This window comes from Triticum aestivum, chromosome 6D (assembly GCF_018294505.1).
Source record: "Triticum aestivum cultivar Chinese Spring chromosome 6D, IWGSC CS RefSeq v2.1, whole genome shotgun sequence".
In the NCBI taxonomy this organism is placed as follows: domain Eukaryota; kingdom Viridiplantae; phylum Streptophyta; class Magnoliopsida; order Poales; family Poaceae; genus Triticum; species Triticum aestivum.
In genome coordinates, this window is record NC_057811.1 from 468,607,960 (window position 1) to 468,628,523 (window position 20,564).

The window sequence follows — 20,564 nt, forward strand, 5'->3', positions numbered from 1 at the left end:
CAGAAGGTTGCGGCGGTGGAATTAGGTGTTTGGCTCCCTATCTGGTAGTTTGGGGGTACGTAGGTATATATAGGAGGAAGGAGTACGTCGGTGGAGCAACGTCGGGCCCACGATGGTGGAGGGCGCGCCCCCCTACCTCGTGGCTTCCTGGTAGCTTTCTTGACATAGGGTCCAAGTCCTCTGGATCACGTTCGTTCCGAAAATCACGTTCCCGAAGGTTTCATTCCGTTTGGACTCCGTTTGATATTCTTTTTCTGCGGAACTCTGAAATAGGCAAAAAAAATAGCCGTTCTGGGCTGGGCCTCCGGTTAATAGGTTAGTCCCAAAAATAATATAAAAGTGTATAATAAAGCCCAATAATGTCCAAAACAGAAGATAATATAGCACGGAGCAATCAAAAATTATAGATACGTTGGAGACATATCAAGCATCCCCAAGCTTACGTCCTGCTCGTCCTCGAGTAGGTAAATGATAAAAACAGAATTTTTGATGTGGAATGCTACTTGGCATAATTTCAATGTAATTCTTCTTAATTGTGGTATGAATATTCAGATCCGAAAGATTCAAGATAAAAGTTCAATGTTGACATAAAAATAATAATACTTCAAGCATACTAACTAAGCAATTATGTCCTCTCAAAATAACATGGCCAAAGAAAGTTCATCCCTACAAATCATATAGTTTAGTCATGCTCCATTTTCGTCACACAAGAATGCTCGCATCATGCACAACCCCGATGACAAGCCAAGCAATTGTTTTATACTTTAGTAATCTCAAACTTTTTCAACCTTCACGCAATACATGAGCGTGAGCCATGGATATAGCACTATGGGTGGAATAGAATATGATGATGGGGGTTATGTGGAGAAGACAAAAAGGGAGAAAGTCTCACATCAACGAGGCTAATCAATGAGCTATGGAGATGCCCATCGATTGATGTTAATGCAAGGAGTAGGGATTGCCATGCAACGGATGCACTAGAGCTATAAATATATGAAAGCTCAACAAAAGAAACTAAGTGGGTGTGCATCCAACTTGCTTGCTCACGAAGACCTAGGGCACTTGAGGAGGCCCATTGTTGGAATATACAAGCCAAGTTCTATAATGAAAAATTCGCACTAGTATATGAAAGTGACAAAACAAGAGACTCCCTATGAAGATTATGGTGCTACTTTGAAGCACAAGTGTGGTAAAAGGATAGTAACATTGTCCCTTCTCTCTTTTTCTTTCATTTTTTTGGGCCTTCTCTTTTTTTATGGCCTTTCTCTCTTTTTTTTATTCCTCACTTGGGACAATGCTCTAAAAAAATGATGATCATCACACTTCTATTTATTTACAACTCAATGATTACAACTCGATACTAGAACAGAGTATGACTCTATATGAATGCCTCCGGCGGTGTACCGGGATATGCAATGAACCAAGAGTGACATGTATGGAAGAATTATGAATGGTGGCTTTGCCAGAAATACTATGTCAACTACATGATCATGCAAAGCAATATGACAATGATGAACGTGTCATGATAAACGGAATGGTGGAAAGTTGCATGGCAATATATCTCGGAATGGCTATGGAAATGCCATAATAGGTAGGTATGGTGGCTGTTTTGAGGAAGATATAAGGAGGTTTATGTGTGAAAGAGCATATCATATCACGCGGTTTGGATGCACCGGCGAAGTTTGCACCAACTCTCAATGTGAGAAAGGGCAATGCATGGTACCGAAGAGGCTAGCAATGATGGAAAGGTGAGAGTGTGTATAATCCATGGACTCAACATTAGTCATAAAGAACTCACATACTTATTGCAAAAATCTACAAGTCATCAAAAACCAAGCACTACGCGCATGCTCCTAGGGGGATAGATTGGTAGGAAAAGACCATCGCTCGTCCCCGACCGCCACTCATAAGGAGGACAATCAAAGAACACCTCATGTTTCAAATTTGTTACATAAGTTTACCATACGTGCATGCTACGGGACTTGCAAACTTCAACACAAGTATTTCTCAAATTCACAACTACTCAACTAGCACAACTTTAATATCACAACCTCCATGTCTCAAAACAATCATCAAGCATCAAAATTCTCTTAGTATTCAACGCACTCATAAGAAAGTTTTTACTAATCTTGAATACCTAGCATATTAGGATTATTTAAGCAAATTACCACGCTATTTAAGACTCTCAAAATAATCTAAGTTAAGCATGAGAGATCAACAATTTCTATAAAACAAATCCACCACCGTGCTCTAAAAGATATAAGTGAAGTACTAGAGCAAAAACTATATAACTCAAAAGATATAAGTGAAGCACATAGAGTATTCTAATAATTTCCGAATCATGTGTGTCTCTCTCAAAAGGTGTGTACAGCAAAGATTATTGTGGTAAACTAAAAAACAAAGACTCAAATCATACAAGACGCTCCAAGCAAAACACATATCATGTGGTGAATAAAAATATAGCTCCAAGTAAAGTTACCGATGGAAGTAGACGAAAGAGGGGATGCCTTCCGGGGCATAACCAAGCTTTGGCTTTTAGGTGTCCTTAGATTATCTTGGGGGTGCCATGGGAATCCCCAAGCTTAGGCTCTTGCCACTCCTTGTTCCATAATCCATCAGATCTTTACCGAAAACTTGAAAACTTCACAACACAAAACTTAACAGAAAATCTCGTGAGCTCCGTTAGCGAAAGAAAACAAAAGACCACTTCAAGGTACTGTAATGAACTCATTATTTATTTATATTGGTGTTAAACCTACTGTGTTCCAACTTCTCTATGGTTTATAAACTATTTTACTAACCATACACTCATCAAAATAAGCAAACAACACACGAAAAACAGAATCTGTCAAAAACAGAACAGTCTGTAGTAATCTGTAAATAACGCAAACTTATGGAACTCAAAAAAATCAGCCAAAATAGGACGACCTAGACAATTTGATTATTGATCAGCAGAAATTCGAATCAATATTTTACCATGTTCTGGTGATTTTTAACAATTATTTTCGTGAACAGAAAGTTTCTGGAATTTTCTGCAAGATCAAATAACTATCATCCAAGAAGATCCTATAGGTTTAACTTGGCACAAACACTAATTAAAACATAAAAACACATCTAACCAGAGTGCTAGAACAAAAATTTATTCAACGACAGAAAGGAAATATATTGGGTTGTCTCCCAACAAGCGCTTTTCTTTAAAGCCTTTTAGCTAGGCATTGATAATTTTAATGATGCTCACATCAAAGACAAGAATTAAAGCACAAAGAGAGCATCATAAAACACGTGACAAACACATCTAAGTCTAACATACTTCCTATGCATAGGCATCTTATAGGCAAACAAATTATCATAGCAAGCAAAAACTAGCATATGCAAGGAAGCGGAAAGAAACAATAGCAATCTCAACATAACGAGAGGTAATTTATTATCATGAAAATTTCTACGACCATATTTTCCTCTCTCATAATAATTACATGTGGGATCATAAGCAAATTCAACAAAATATCTATCACATAAAATATTTTCAACACGATCCACATGCATGCAAAGTTGACACTCTTCCGAAATAGTGGGATTAACATTAACTAAAGTCATGACCTCTCCAAACCCACTTTTATCAAAAAATTCATAAGATTGAACATTCTCCAAATTTTGTAACACCCGGATAATCAAGCTACAGTAATCCCACGCTAATGGTGCCACGTCACCACAGTTACTGTTGCTAATCTACCGTTAGGTCAAACCGTTTCAAAATTCAAATTCAAATTAATGTCAACAATAAAAGTTTTTCAAATTTTACAACAAAAATGTTCGGGAGGTGCCATATTTGGCATAAGTAAATATGGTGTAGTAAACACATTTTTATAAAATGCCTAAATAATTTAAATTGAAATAAAACAGAAAAGAAAATAAATAAAAGAAAAGAAATTACAAATAAAAAATAAAAAAAAGAGAAAACCCCCTGGGCGGTGGCCCAACTGGGCCAACCCATCAGGCCCAGCCGGCCACCCACTTCCCCCCTTATCCACTCACCATCCCCCCACCCACTCCACCGACACCCCCACTTCCCCCCCCCCCCACGAAAATATCTCCTCCCCCCCTCTCCCCCGATTGGATCGGGATCGAGAGGAGGAGACCACCGCGCCCCGCGACCACCGCGACGCCTCGTCCTCATCCGCCGCCCGGAGTCGCCTGGACCTCGCCGGCCTGCTTCCCTCTACGCGCGACGTCCCCGACCTCTACCTCGCGCCCCGCTGCCACTCCCCTACCGGCAATGTGAGCCCCGCCGCCGCGCTCGTCTTCGCGCGAGCCCTTCCCCCTCTCCTACCCTCTCCCTCGCCCCCGCGCTCACCGTGGCCCTCGCGCTCGTTGGCCGCGCCCGGGCTCGCCCCTGGTCGCGCCCGTGACCGCGCTCACCGCGCCCCGCGACCAGCGCCCAGCCCTCCGGCTCCCGACGTTTCCCCTGCTCCGGCCACCTCGGCCATGGCCTCGCCCTCCCCCGTCTCTCCCTCTGTCCCGTGGCCGCCCCACCGCGCCCGCCCCACCGCGCCACTCTGACCACACCGGCGCCACCACGCGTCCCGCTCCGGCCGGCGCCCCATGGCCCCGTGCCACGGCGCGCCTCGTCCCCGCCATCTCCTCCTCCCGTGGCCGCGCCACCGCGCCCGCCCGCGCGCCAATGGCCGCACCGGCGCCACCCCTCGCCTCCGCCCGCCGTGGCCACTGGCCGCGCCGTCGAGCCCTGCCATCGGTGCCCTGGCGCCCTCGTCCCGCCCTGCGGGCGAGCGCTCGCTCGGGTGCGCCCGCACCCGCTGGACCAAACCCGCTGTGGCCAAGGCCACTGACCACTGGGCCAGTGCCCCCTGGCCCTATGACATGTGGGCCCCACCCCCCAGAACGTTTGTAAAAAAAATGAATGATTTAAAAAACATTAATTAAATTAATAAAAATAAATAAATAAATAATAAAGGTAATTAATTAACTTAATTAATCATGTTAATATTAACTAATTAAGATTAATTAACCTAATAACTAATTAACCTAATTAACTACTGTTAATTAGCTAACAGCCCCTGATAGGTTGATCAGGTCAATGGTCAACGTTGACTGCTGACGTCATGCTGATGCATTAATTAAATTTCAAATTAAATTAATTTATTAAATTCTAAAAATGATTTAAATCTATTAAAATTCATATAAAATAAACCGTAGTTCGGATGAAAATACTTTGTACATGAAAGTTGCTCAGAACGACGAGACGAATCCAGATATGCAGCCCGTTCGTCCGCCACGCGTACCTAGCATAGTGAAACTGTAACATTTCACCTCCGGTTCATCTGTCCGAAAACGCGAAACACCGGGAATACCTTCCCGGATGTTTCCCCCCTTCGTCGGTATCACCTACTACCGCGTTAGGGCACACCTAGCACCGCTCATTGTCGTGTCACGCATCGTCATGCTTATGTTTACATTGTATTTACTGTTTCTTCCCCCCTCTTCTCTCCGGTAGACTACGAGACCGACGCTGCTGCTGCCCAGTTCGACTACGGAGTTGACGACCCCTCCTACATGCCAGAGCAACCAGGCAAGCCCCTCCCTTGATCACCAGATATCGCCTATTCTTCTCTTTACTGCTTGCATTAGAGTAGTGTAGCATGTTACTGCTTTCCGTTAATCCTATCCTGATGCATAGCCTGTCCTTGCTTCTACTGTTGTTACCTTTACCTGCAATCCTACATGCTTAGTATAGGATGCTAGTTTTCCATCAGTGGCCCTACATTCTTGTCCGTCTGCTGTGCTATACTATCGGGTCGTGATCACTTGGGCGGTGATCACGGGTATATACTTATATACTATATACATGACACATGTGGTGACTAAAGTCGGGTCGGCTCGTAGGAGTACCCGCAAGTGGATCTTTGTGGCGGAGCGACAGGGCAGGTTGAGACCACCTAGGAGAGAGGTGGGCCTGGCCCAGGACGGCGTCCGCGGTTACTTCAACATAACACGCTTAACGAGTTCTTGGTATTTGATCTGAGTCTGGCCATTTGGTCTATACGCACTAACCAGCTATGCGGGAACAGTTATGGGCACTCGACGTCGTGGTATCAGCCGAAGCTCTTTTTGACGTCAGCGACGGAGCGGCGCGCGCCGGATTGGACTGGAACGCCACTAGGCTAGGTCTGCTTCCGGCCGCCCTCGCAACGTGCAGGTGTGCAATGGGCGATGGGCCCAGACCCCTGCGCGCATAGGATTTAGACCGGCGTGTTGACCTCTCTATTGAGCCTATGTGGGGATGCGACGTGTTGATCTTCCGAGGCCGGGCATGACCCAGAAAAGTGTGTCCGGCCAAATGGGATCGAGCGTGTTGGGTTATGTGGTGCACCCCTGCAGGGAAGTTTATCTATTCGAATAGCCATGTCCCTCGGTAAAAGGACGACCCGGAGTTGTACCTTGACCTTATGACAACTAGAACTGGATACTTAATAAAATACACCCTTCCAAGTGCCAGATACAACCCGGTGATCGCTCTCTAACAGGGCGACGAGGAGGGGATCGCCGGGTAGGATTATGCTATGCGATGTTACTTGGAGGACTTCAATCTACTCTCTTCTACATGCTGCAAGATGGAGATGGCCAGAAGCGTAGTCTTCGACAGGATTAGCTATCCCCCTCTTATTCTGGCATTCTGCAGTTCAGCCCACTGATATGCCCCTTTACACATATATCCATGCATATGTAGTGTAGCTCCTTGCTTGCGAGTACTTTGGATGAGTACTCACGGTTGCTTCTCTCCCTCTTTTCTCCCTTTCCTTTCTACCTGGTTGTCGCAACCAGGAGCCAGACGCCACCGTCGACGACGACTCCTACGGCACTGGAGGAGCCTACTACTACGTGCAGCCCGCTGACGACGACCAGGAGTAGTTAGGAGGATCCCAGGCAGGAGGCCCGCGCCTCGTTCGATCTGTATCCCAGTTTGTGCTAGCCTTCTTAAGGCAAACTTGTTTAACTTATGTCTGTACTCAGATATTGTTGCTTCCGCTGACTCGTCTGTGATCGAGCACTTGTATTCGAGCCCTCGAGGCCCCTGGCTTGTATTATGATGCGTGTATGAGTTATTTATTTTTTAGAGTTGTGTTGTGATATCTTCCCGTGAGTCCCTGATCTTGATCGTAGACATTTGCGTGCATGATTAGTGTACGGTCAAATCGGGGGCGTCACATATGTGGGATCTAAAGTTGACACTCTTCCAAACCCACTTTCAATATTATTGCAAACATTATTATCAATCACATATTCGTCATGGGGCTTAAATAAATTTTCAAGATTATAAGAAGAACTATCGCCCCAATCATAATCATTGCAACAAGTGGTAGACATAGCAAAACTAGCATCCCCAAGCTTAGGGTTTTGCATAATCTTAGCACAATTGACATCAAGAGAATTTGTAATAAAATTATTGCAATCATGCTTTTTATTCAAGGAGCTATCGTGAATCTCTTCATAAATTTCTTCATCACAATTTTCAGATTCACAAATTTCAAGCAAAACTTCATAAAGATAATCTAGTGCACAAAACTCACTAGAAATTGGTTCATCATAATTGGATCTCTTAAAAAGATTAGCAAGCGGATGGGGATCCATAGATCTTAGCTTCTCTGTTTAGGAATAAATACTCAACTATTTCAACCAAGCGAGCAAACGAGCCAAGAAAGACATCAAGGCAAACGAAAAGACGAACGGAAAAAGGGCGAACAAAATGGCAAGGGTGAAGTGGGGGAGAAGAAAACGAGAGGCAAATGGAAAATAATGTAATGCAGGAGATAAGGGTTTGTGATGGGTACTTGGTATGTTGACTTTTGCGTAGACTCCCCGGCAACGGCACCAGAAATCCTTCTTGCTACCTCTTGAGCACTGTGTTGGTTTTCCCTTGAAGAGGAAAGGGTGATGCAGCAAAGTAGCGTAAGTATTTCCCTCAGTTTTTGAGAACCAAGGTGTCAATCCAGTAGAAGGCTACACACGAGTCCCTCGCACCTACACAAACAAATAAATCCTTGCAACCAACGCGATAAGGGGTTGTCAATCCCTACACGGTCACTTACGAGAGTGAGATCTGATAGATATGATAAGATAATATTTTTGGTATTTTTGTGATAAAGATGCAAAGTAAAATAAAAGGCAACGGAAATAGCTAAGTGATGGAAGATTAATATGATGGAAAATAGACACGGGGCCATAGGTTTCACTAGTGGCTTCTCTCGAGAGCATAAGTATTTACGGTGGGTGAACAAATTACTGTTGAGCAATTGACAGAATTGAGCATAGTTATGAGAATATCTAGGCATGATCATGTATATAGGCATCACGTCCGAAACAAGTAGACTGACTCCTGCCTACATCTACTACTATTGCTCCACACATCGATCGCTATCCAGCATGCATCTAGAGTATTAAGTTCATAAGAACAGAGTAACGCTTTAAGCAAGATGATATGATGTAGAGGGATAAACTCATGCAATATGATATAAACCACATCTTGTGATCCTCGATGGCAACAATACAATACGGGCCTTGCTGCCCCTACTATCACTGGGAAAGGACACCGCAAGATTGAACACAAAGCTAAGCACTTCTTCCATTGCAAGAAAGATCAATCTAGTAGGCCAAACCAGACTGATAATTCGAAGAGACTTGCAAAGATAACCAATCATACATAAAAGAATTCAGAAGATTCAAATATTGTTCATAGATAAACTTGATCATAAACCCACAATTCATCGGTCTCAACAAACACACCACAAAAGAAGATTACATTGTATTGAGATCCAAAAAGAGAGAAGAAGCCATATAGCTAATAACTATGGACCCGAAGGTCTGAGGTAAACTACTCACACTTCATCGGAGAGGCTATGGTGTTGATGTAGAAGCCCTCCGTGATCGATGCCCCCTCCGGCGGAGCTCCGGAACAGGCCTCAAGATGGGATCTCACGGGTACAGAAGGTTGCGGCGGTGGAATTAGGTTTTTGGCTCCCTATCTGGTAGTTTGGGGGTACGTAGGTATATATAGGAGGAAGGAGTACGTCGGTGGAGCAACGTGGGGCCCACGAGGGTGGAGGGCGCGCCCAGGGGGGTAAGCGTGCCCCCTTACCTCGTGGCTTCCTGGTAGCTTTCTTGACGTAGGGTCCAAGTCCTCTGGATCACGTTCGTTCCGAAAATCACGTTCCCGAAGGTTTCATTCCGTTTGGACTCCGTTTGATATTCTTTTTCTGTGAAACTCTGAAATAGGCAAAAAACAGCAGTTCTGGGCTGGGCCTCCGGTTAATAGGTTAGTCCCAAAAATAATAAAAAAGTGTATAATAAAGCCCAATAATGTCCAAAACAGAAGATAATATAGCATGGAGCAATCAAAAATTATAGATACGTTGGAGACGTATCACTGTCCGCCGCCCACGCCGTCGCCGTCGCCCGTGCCCCTGCCCCCGCACGCCGTACGTCGCCGTCGCCGGTGCCCCTGTCCCCGCACGCCGTCGCCGTCGCCCGCCCCCGCCGACGCCCTCGCCGCCCCGCCGACGCCCTCTCCGGCGGGCCCCACTGTGAGCCGCCGCCGCCCCGGCTCTCTTTTTTTCTTTTTTTTTCATATATGTATTTTTTCCATGTACATATACTAGTAATTATGTATAGTCACGCAGATTATTATGTATAGTCACGTAGTACTAAATTATTAAATTACAGAGTAACAATTTTCTATATGAAGAATGCATTAGGCAAAGCCTTTACTTTTTGACTAAATTTTCTATTTGAACATTTCTTAAAAAAACCAAGCAATACTACTTTATTTGAACATTCTCTGATTTGCATTAGATGTTAGGTTAGTGTGCATTTTAGATTAGTTGGATTAGATGTTTTTTAGTAAGTGTTTAACAGAATTAGTTAGAAAAATAATAGAACTAGCTAGTTAAACTAGTTTATTTTTAGTAATTACTACTTTATTTTGTTTATAGTAGGTGCTTAGTAGCTGAACTGGTTGATTTAATAAAACTACTTTATTTTACTATAGAAGCAGTTTATTTTTAGTAAGTACTACTTTATTTTATTTATAGTAAGTGCTTAGTAGTTGAACTAGTTGATTTAATAAAACTACTTTATTTTAGTATAGAAGTAGTTTATTTTTAGTAAGAAAATTAATAGAACTAGTTTATTTTTTAGTTAAAGCAATTATTCCCGCATCAACGTCGACGATGCCTATCCCGCATCCTCGTCGTCGACTCGGCGGAGGAGGCCTGCTTGATCAGAGGGGCCATGTCCGGTACTGGGCTCCGCCGGGCTAGTATTGGGAGGTGCTACCTTCTGGGGGGCATAGCTTGGTGAGGAGACAGCCCGTCGTTGACCCGAACCTTGTTTGGTGGCGGTCGCGTGGGCCAGTGACGGTGCCGAGGCTTCCGGACACCGCGAAGGTGGTACGTCACCGTGTCAGCGAGGAGGACGAGCACGTCCGTCGCTACATGGTTGCGTTGGAGGGCAGGTTCTCCAATACCTGGGAGGTTCTTCAGGGATCTCACTGGAGCTATGATCCTGTGATGGTTCCTTCTCTTTGGGTGTCCACCGCCCGCGCCGATACCCGTCGGGCGCTACGGTTCTAGCTGTATTAGCGATGCTATACGTATGATACTATTCGAGGTGTATTAGTGATAATATTCGACAATGTACGGACGCAAGAGATGATGTAATTTTGCTTATTGAATGCATGCTAATTTGAATACTAATTTATTTTACGATTTGGTTTTGCTTATTGAATGCTCAAATTGGAAAACTACTACTTTGAATGCTAAAATTGGAGAGAACTATGCGAGGCGTATGCATTTGATTAGTTGATAGCTTTATGATTTTTGTTTTTGCAGAAATCTAGGAGCCCCCTCCATCATCCCCGACATCGTCCCCGTCACCGACCCCCCTCCGACCTCTAGGTGAGACCAGCCAAATCTCCATGTCAATATGAGTCCTATAACATATTTTGAAATGTTTTTGCTCATATTCTCAACCATTGAAATGTAATGGCCATCAACTTTGAATGCTCATATGATGTAGATAAAAACATGTATATTTCCGTTCCGGCAAATTTCAGGCGCTCGATATGTCCTTTTTTAGAAAGATAATAAACGATATTTCGGGTTGACTTTAAGTCTGTCGAGTCTCCACCATATATGAGAGGACGAAGAATCTAGACTATTGTCGTGGGGGTAGCTTCTCCTTCGTTCCCGTGTGCTAGGCAATTTGGTGTAATGCCCTCGGGAACGAAAGGAGGAGCTACCATCACCGACAGTCGCAAATGTCAGAGAGGAATCAGTGAGGGAGAGTCTCCACCATATATATATGAGAGGACAAAGAATCTCGACTGTTGTCGTGGGGGTAGCTTCTCCTTCGTTCCCGTGTGCTAGACAATTTGGTGTAATGCACTCGGGAACGAAAGGAGGAGCTACCATCACCGACGGTCGAATATATACACCACGTGAGCTAAGAGTTTTCAAGAAAAGACTCGACAGACCGATAGTCAACCCGTGATGAATAATAATGATCTAATTTAGGTTTTTAGTACATATATTTAATTGTACAAGTTTAATATTTCAATTATGAACATAGGAAATGTCGTACTCGGACGACGAAAGTCTCCCAGGGGAGTGGGACTGGTGCCACGACGACCGAGGTCTGTGCGACGGGCCTCACCTGGACGAAGATCGGCGCTTCAGCATTAAGCTCGAGGAAACCTTCGATGTTGAAACGGTACGCAACGACGACAAGTGTTTTTTTCGTAATTAAGCACGACTTCAACTATTTCAACGTGTAATTTTCATCTTTTACAATTCGACTAGCTTATCCCATGCCATGCAAGACGCTATGTCTTGGAGAGGATGGGTTTTGAAGACCATGAAAGTTTTGAAACAAAGAATATTCACCTAAGGACTCATCATGGTATGGATTTTGAAGTAAATCTGTATAATTCTGAGAGCGTAACCCTTTTTGGTTGCCCAAATTGGCAAGCACTTTGCAAGATGTATGGTTTTTATGAGGATATGCTTGTCACCATGGATCTTGGTGATCCTGACATCGAGCAAAACAATATGGACATTTGGGTCCTTGTTAATACGCTTCCAATTCTACCGCTATGTGAGTTTCTCAAACATAGTTACTAGCTAATTTATATTGTTTATTTCAAAATAGTTGATAGCTTATTTTCATTGTTCAAACAATGTGCGGAAGATGGTAGACAAAACCCACTACACCGATGGCTCTGAGTTAACTTATCAGGAGAAAAATCATCTGGTCGCATTTTGTACTAATCTTGAGAATTACAATATCTATTATAAAACTCCTGCACATTATGGTGAATACGTGCCACTAGTGCACGTGTTGAACTACGGTAACATCCATGGAGATGCCATGGTAAGATTTTTTACTATTACGATATCCGTGCATCTTTTGCATAAATTCTTTTGAAACTTAACTACATTGCTAACTACGAAGTTATTACTATGTTTTTCAACAAAAAATCCCGAATGATTGTGTGCCTTATCTGATGTATCAGAATGGTCGCCTTGATGTTTTGAACATACGGCAAGGTCAGCCTACGAATCTCACATGTTCATATCAGATTTCTAAAAGAAGTGAAGACATGAAAATCAAAGAATGGAAAAAAATGTATGAACAGTCGTCAGGAGGTTCTTGGAAGCAAAAGGAAGTGAAGCGCAAGAATTGGAGACAGGATGATCTCCATTCTCCATAATGGAGAGTCGGGGCCTATATTGTTTTATGCTATTTTACCTTAAAGAGGGTATTTAGGTGCTACCTAATACTGATGATCATGTGCCAAGAACAATTATGTTGGGTTGGTTCGATGACTATGAGGATGATGATCGTATGACTTGTTATTAATAACGAGTAGAAGTTGTATGATGATGATTAGTAGGACTTGTTATTATGATGATGCATGATGCGAGCATGAAGAGTTATTATATATCAGTGGGTGAAATGAACATGAATTGGATTGAAGTGAAGGAAACATGTGCTGCATGTCGAAAGTAGTACTAATCCAAACTTGATCAAGTTAGGATTAGTATTACTTTCGACATGCACCACACATGTTGCCTTCACTTCAATGTAAGCCATGTTTAGGCATAGCAGTAGCGTTGGTAAACCAAGCACAGAGATAAGAGAGGACACTTCTCTCTATTAGCTAGCTAACACCCTAAATTAACCCCCCAAAACCCCCTAAACCACCCCCTTTCAAAAAAGACAAAAACCTCAGCTCCTGCCAGATGCTGACGCGTGGATGCCTTTTGGTCCCGGTTGGTGCTACCAAGCGGGACCAAAGGCCCTCCTGCCTGGGCTCGCCGCAACGGCCACGTGGAGGCCCATCTGTCCCGGTTGGTGTAAGAACCGGGACTAAAGGTTTAGGGCTTTAGTACCGACCCTTTAGTCCCAGTTCCCCAACCGGGACAAATGGGGCTTATGAACCAGGACAAATGGCCCTTTTTGTACTAGTGGATCGGAAAAAGGAGAGCTCGGGAGGGGGCTTGCCGTCCAGGAGGAACAGGGTGGGCAAGCGCTACCTGAAGGAAATATGCCCTAGAGGCAATAATAAAGTTATTATTTATATTTCCTTATATCATGATAAATGTTTATTATTCATGCTAGATTTGTATTAACCGGAAACTTAGTACATGTGTGAATACATAGACAAACAGAGTGTCCCTAGTATGCCTCTACTTGAGTAGCTATCAAAGATTTAAGTTTCCTAGCCATATACATGTGTTGTCATTTGATGAACGGGATCACATCATTAGAGAATGATGTGATGGACAATACCCATCCGTTAGCTTAGCACTATGATCGTTTAGTTTATTGCTATTGCTTTCTTCATGACTTATACATGTTCCTATGACTATGAGATCATGCAACTCCCGAATACCGGAGGAACACTTAGTGTGCTATCAAACGTCACAACGTAATTGGGTGATTATAACGATGCTCTACAGGTGTCTCCGATGGTGTTTGTTGAGTTGGCATAGATCGAGATTAGGATTTGTCACTCCGATTGTCGGAGAGGTATCTCTGGGCCCTCTCGGTAATGCACATCACTATAAGCCTTGGAAGCAATGTGACTAATGAGTTAGTTGCGGGATGATGCATTACGGAACGAGTAAAGAGACTTGCCGGTAATGAGATTGAACTAGGTATGGTGATACCGACGATCAAATCTCGGGCAAGTAACATACCGATGACAAAGGGAACAACGTATGTTGTTATGCGGTTTGACCGATAAAGATCTTCGTAGAATATGTAGGAGCCAATATGAGCATCCAGGTTCCGCTATTGGTTATTGACCGAAGATGTGCCTCGGTCATGTGTACATAGTTCTCGAAACCGTAGGGTCCGAACACTTAACGTTCGATGACGATTTGTATTATGAGTTATGTGATTTTATGTACCGAAGTTTGTTCGGAGTCCCGAATGAGATCGCGGACATGACGAGGAGTCTCAAAATGGTCGAGACATAAAGATTCATATGTTGGAAGGTTACATTCGAACACCGGAATGGTTCGGCTCGTTTCGGATGAGTTTCGGAGTACCGGGGGTTACCGGACCCCCGCCCGGGAAGTTATTGGGCCTCATGGGCCTAGTGGCGGAAGAGAGGAGGCAGGCCAGGGAGTGGCGCCACCCCCCTCCCAAGCCCAAACCGAATTGGACTAGGGTTTGCCCCCCCCCCTTTCATTCTCTTCTCCTCCTCCTCCCTCCTCCTTGTGGGAATAGGAAAGGGGGGGCGCCTCCTACTTGGAGTAGGACTCCCCCCTTGGGCGCGCCACACCTTGGCCGGCCTCCTCCTCCCTCCCCCCTTTATATAAGTGGGAGGGGCACCCCAAAGGCACACCAAAGTTTCTCTTAGCCGTGTGCGGTGCCCCCCTCCACAGAAACACAACTCGGTCATATCGTCGTAGTGCTTAGGCGAAGCCCTGCGCCGGTAACTTCATCATCACCGTCGCCACGCCGTCGTGCTGATGGAACTCTCCCTCGGCCTCAACTGGATCAAGAGTATGAAGGACGTCATCGAGTTGAACGTGTGCTGAACATGGAGGTGCCGTACGTTCGGTGCTAAGATCGGTCGGATCGCGAAGCCATACGACTACATCAACCGTGTTGATAAACGCTTCCGCTTTTGGTCTACGAGGGTACGTGGACACACTCTCCCCGCTCGTTGCTATGCTTCTCCAGGTAGATCTTGTGTGATCGTATGGATTTTTTTTTGAAATACTACGTTTCCCAACACTACCTGGGATCAAAACACGGCGATACGACCATGGCTGGCGTGTCAGGTGGGGTGGTGCTCGCCCGTGAGCTTTGACGGCAAAAATGGAGGCTCTGTCTTGTGCATGGACAAGAGAAGAACAAGATCGAGGGGATAAGGCAGGTGCGGCTGCGAGCGGCGGGTGGCCCCCACAACCATGTCTCCCCACGCGTGGGGTGTCGACGAAGACACGCGTGAAACGAGTGCGCGTTTGTTACATGGGTCGTGGATGTCGCCCAAATCCAACGATTCGCGCTCGACCGGCCGAGCGTTCCGCTGGCAGGTCGTATACAAATGTTTTCCACATGAAATTGCTCAGGGTTTATATAAATTCCACATGGCCATCTTGAGTGATGGTATCTTGCAAGGTGTAATGCCAATCTTGTTAACACTTATTTGCGTGATTGCAATGAACACTTTTATTTCCTAATTGATATACGCCATTTTTTTAAAATTTCTAATGACGGAGTTGCTAAAAACATATGGCATTGTAGAAAATGTCGGATCAGATCTGTAGCCACTCGCCTCGGGCGCAAAGTCAGATAAACCCTCGGGGGAGCGTGAGAAACCTTTGTCGGGGCCAATGTGAAATCGGATCCGAAGCAGCTCGCCTTGAGCACTTATACGTCTCAGACGTATCAATAGTTTTTAATACTTTCATGCTATCTTCTTACCAGTTTTATATACTTTTTATAGCAATTTATATATATTATTTTTTTGGACTAACCTACTAATTCAGTGCCCAAAGCCAGTTGCTATCTTCTGAACGTTTTTACTGTTAAAAAAATCATTATTTCCGGACCTCCAAAAGTCACGTGGATTTTGACGATTTTTTCTGAGGATGATGGTTAATTCCAAAAAGCATCGGACCACTTGCAGGGATAGGGTATTCCACTATTCAGTGAACATTTTTTCCTGGATCCAGAAGCACAGAGTCAGAAGTTCGTACCGCAAATCAATTCGGTTGACATTGCCCGGCCTACGTACTTGCAAAACATCCCTACTAATTGTTCTCTCTTCACGTCTGCTACCCTGTGCCCGAGGGAGACTTCATGCCGTAAACTCTGAACTAGAACTACTTAGTGCAGAACCGGAATCAGTAGAAAGTCAGAGCGAGCACGACGGGGACATGCCAGTGCGCACCACCACAGAAGTCAAATTCCCAGCCCCCGATCGATCTCTCCAACAGGATCTAATCAGAGCATCTGCAAAGACAAAAAGAAACCAGCAGCAATAATTCACGACGAACCGAACCTTCCCGCCCAGCTTTGTGTTGTGCGATGCAACTGTCCGACGTCGCGCAGCCGTTCATGGCTACTCACTCGCCGTATCAGAGCCTCCGACGCACGTGTATACATGGCGCTCGCCGCCCGCTCAAGCCTCCGGCGCAGGCCGTTTACCCGCGCTTTACTGATCTAGTGAATTTTTTTCCACCGGCTTATTATTATCGGTCGCGCTTGTGTCTTACCTGGACCAACGGAGCTCGTATCCGTCCGAGGATAATTGGAAAAAAGTACTCGTACGTACCCATTGGTTGCCTGCCCGCTCAGGTGTCACTGAACTTCTGCATGTTTCAGTCCGAGTGACTTGCCCCGGTGAGCAGGCAAGAGAGGCCGACCTTCCTCCGGAAGCGCCAAGTCCAATTGTGCGTCCGCGCGGGGGACTGAGTCTGGCCTGCGACGGTGCTCGGCCCGGGGCATGTCGCGATCGAGTTATTCTGACGGGTCATGCATGCGTTCTGTTGACCTGCTCGGCCGCCGCCAACGCTGACGCTCCAGAGCTGCCGCTTCTTCTTCTTCTTCTTCTTCTTCTTCTTGTTAACAGAGCAAGTGTCCGTCTGATCTTTGACGAGTTTGTTGTGGGAGCAGTACGTACCAACTCGATCGTCAAATGTTCAACGAGTTCGTTAACCTGCTATATCAAATTGCCAGCAACTTCACTTGGTTCTCGCCTCTCAGCTGTTCAACGCATCATGTGAACGGCAGGGTTTCAACGGAAGCTTGCTACTGATTTATTTCAGAGTTTCTCTTTGTCCGCGCCCGTATTATGTAGTAGTATCGTGTGTTCATCGCTCCATTCCTTCAATTGAAAAGTGCACCGATATTTCTCGTTCATCAAGAAAAAATGAACACCGCACGCAATACTTACTCCAATGGGGACAAGAGCCAAACTGACAGACATGTTGCCAATCAAACTGACAGACTGATTTCTGGCGAAGAAACAGAACCGATCAAGAAGCTGTCCACACATCATCTTCTTGCGCAAGTTGAAGAGTTGGGGAATCCCAACCGCTCCGCCGTCGCTACGGTCAACAGTAAAATACCACTTTCTCTAGAAGGAACAGTAAAATACTACAGATCTGAAGAAAACAGTAAAATATCACGAGCAGGACGAAGAGAGCTCCTCAGTTCATCAGCCGCGGCATGAAACTTTACAGAAACTTCGGCGGAGTCAGGGGATTTCTACTGTGCTGCAGGTTGGTGGCCTGATCCGGCCGGGGACACGGGTGCCGCGTGACGGGAGCAAGCGACGGAGAGACGCCACTGATCTCTTGCAGAGCTTATCCAAAACTGAAACAGGGGAGATGCATCCACACTCCAGAAACAGGAGAGCTCACTCACTATGTACAGGTGGAGCAGAGAGGAGAAACTCACTCTATGTGCAGCGGAGTTAAATAAGAGGCTCACTTTATGTACAGCCACTCTATATACAACTATAAGCTAGCTAATTGATCAGGCCGGGATGGAATTGGGTCTCGTCTTAAAACTCCAGCCTTGTGGCCTAATCCCCACCGATCTTCTATACAGCGACCGGAATTATTCTGGGAGTTTCTTTCCTGTGTACAGTATGTACTGCTATGGCATGTCGACGCTAGTTTTTTTACTGGTTGCTGCCGCCTGCGCGGCCTCCGGCCATGGATGCGGCGGAGAGCCGGCTGGGCCCGGCTCGAAACCGGTCGGCGCGCTTCCTCTGCTGAAGCTGCTGCAGCGCGTGGGACGGCGCGAGCGCCTTGCGTGCCCAGTGCCCGCTCCCCATGGGGACGCGTTGCGCTAGCACGTTTACCATGCGCCTAGAGCAGCCGCTGCCGATGGGCGGCGGCGAAGGCGGGGAGACGGGCTTGCTGCAGCTGCCGGCGGCGGGGGAGCCCTCCTTGCGCTCCTTGTGGAGGCTGCAACGGAACGAGCCCGGGTGGTTCGTCGGGGAGCACATACAGGACCGACGGATCTTGGCGGCGCCGCCCACGGGAGAGGATGGAGGAGACGAGACGCTGACAAACTTCACCGGCGAGCCGCCGGCGGAGAGCTTGACACGGGTGAGCGAGGCGGATTGGTAGTTGGGAAAGGGACTCAAAAGGACATGGCCGCTGGGCCGACTCGCAGACGCCGTCGCCATTGAGAGATTAGAGGAGGGAGGTGGAGCAGTTGGGACTCAGGAGAGGCTGTGGCTTTGGTATGTCAGTTGAGCTCCGGTGGTTCGCTGCCCTGCCGGTTTGGGTAAACTGAGATGGGAGCCGGAAGGCCTCGATTTATAGGCCGGGGAAGGAGAAAGGTGGGGCAGTTTGGTAACTTAGTGGCGGAGGAAACCTGCAGCTCGGTCGAGTTAAACTTTGTTTGTTTTAAAAAAAAAGGTTAAACTAACTGAGGTAGCACACGGGAGGGAACCGGTCTTGGGTTCAAAGCAGGTGGGAATATTCTTTGGGTTCATGCATGCCAACTTGCTTTGAAATACTACTACTGATTTCATTGTCAAAATTCTGGTCAATTTCTTGCATTACAAAACACTATCTTGATAGTACTAGTAGTATATTCGAACGATTTCTGCACCAATGAATGGGAACATATGGTGGCTGTTTCCGTGTGAACCGCGCTGATTCGTACTAACTTTCTCTGTTCATCATTCATCAAGAGCGTCTTGCAGAAGCACTAGCACACAGGACACAGCGCATTTGCCGGTTCGGCGGGAAATTGGGCAATGTCTAACTTTTTTTTGTTTGGCAATCCCACCGGTTGTGGACTGGTGGCACGTTGCTGACAGTAAACCGTTTCCGGCACACTGAAAGGACGAGCCCAGAGAAAAGGAAGTTATCTCTCCGAACGTTCAGAGCCATGGCCAAGTTGGCACGACTGGGACACCCCAGCAGCCGGCAGCGACCGGACCCGAGCCGCCGGCCGTGGGATCGCCTCCGCTTTGCTTGAAACGCGACCGACCTCTGAACGCTCCACACAGTGGCATCGGCGTCGCCGTAATGGCAGTGTCCATCGGCGCTCGGCGAATCTGTTCACTTGCGCCCATGTTCGTGGAGTCCGGGCGAAGGAATGTCAAGGAATCGTGGAGCCCGCCGGCGATGTGCATGTGATCCGGCCGCGAGGCATACGCACGTGCATGCATGGCGCCGCTCCAGCCATACAAATTACAATACTCGATATGCATAGGAGGTGGCTAGCTAGCTAGGTGCTTCTGCAATACCAGGTTCACACGCGTGTAGGAGCGTACCTTTCGTTGGCCATGTACCCACGCTCAGGGAATCGATGCATGCCTGCGTGCTTATTATGCTGGGCGTGCAATACTCCAGCACCATGGGGGCCGTTTAATTTTAAATACTGAACCTACTGTTCCAGTTGCGATTTTCTATCGGGTAAATGTGAAGAGGCCGCCAATCGATTGATCGCGGTCATTTGTTTTTTTAAGTTCTATGTACCTTTCTTATCCCCTAAAAAATATACTCCCTCTGTAACGAAATATAGAAACGTTTAGATCACTAAACCTTTCTTATACAGTCTCTTTGGGAGTATACTTTAGGAGACGGTCGGGCTGTGAAAGCTGGCCGAGGTGTAACGGCACGTACTCTATTTACTGCTGGGGAGAATATCACATGGTCGTGCCGGCCATGGGTTATTGAAAGAAATCTACATTCTGGTTTTATTTTTGCGGGGAAAATGGAAATCTGCATTCTGCGGGTGTGCAAACGAACGACACGACAGCGGTATAGACCAAGGAAATGACCACCGATCGGTATTACCGAGCCTAATCCACACCCACATGCACGAATTAATTATGAGTTAATCATGTACGAGGACGACCTAGCTAAAAAAACTTGCCACTATTTGGATCACCAGCTAGCCCTTTCTTTCACGTCCACGTAGGCAGCTAGTTTACTTAGCAGAATATTGATCTATAGTACCTGTATATAGATTTTGGACTGTGCTAACGACCAGTCAACTGGTTG

General features: G+C 46.0%; 1 protein-coding gene across 1 annotated transcript; it reads right to left on the reverse strand.

Annotated features, from left to right (window-relative positions):
* Positions 1-17,897: 17,897 nt before the first annotated feature.
* On the reverse strand, positions 17,898-18,846 carry LOC123142053 (uncharacterized). Its single transcript, XM_044561080.1, has one exon. It carries the CDS (start codon positions 18,728-18,730, stop codon positions 18,218-18,220), a length of 513 nt encoding a protein of 170 aa, XP_044417015.1. The 5' UTR covers positions 18,731-18,846; the 3' UTR covers positions 17,898-18,217.
* Positions 18,847-20,564: the final 1,718 nt, after the last annotated feature.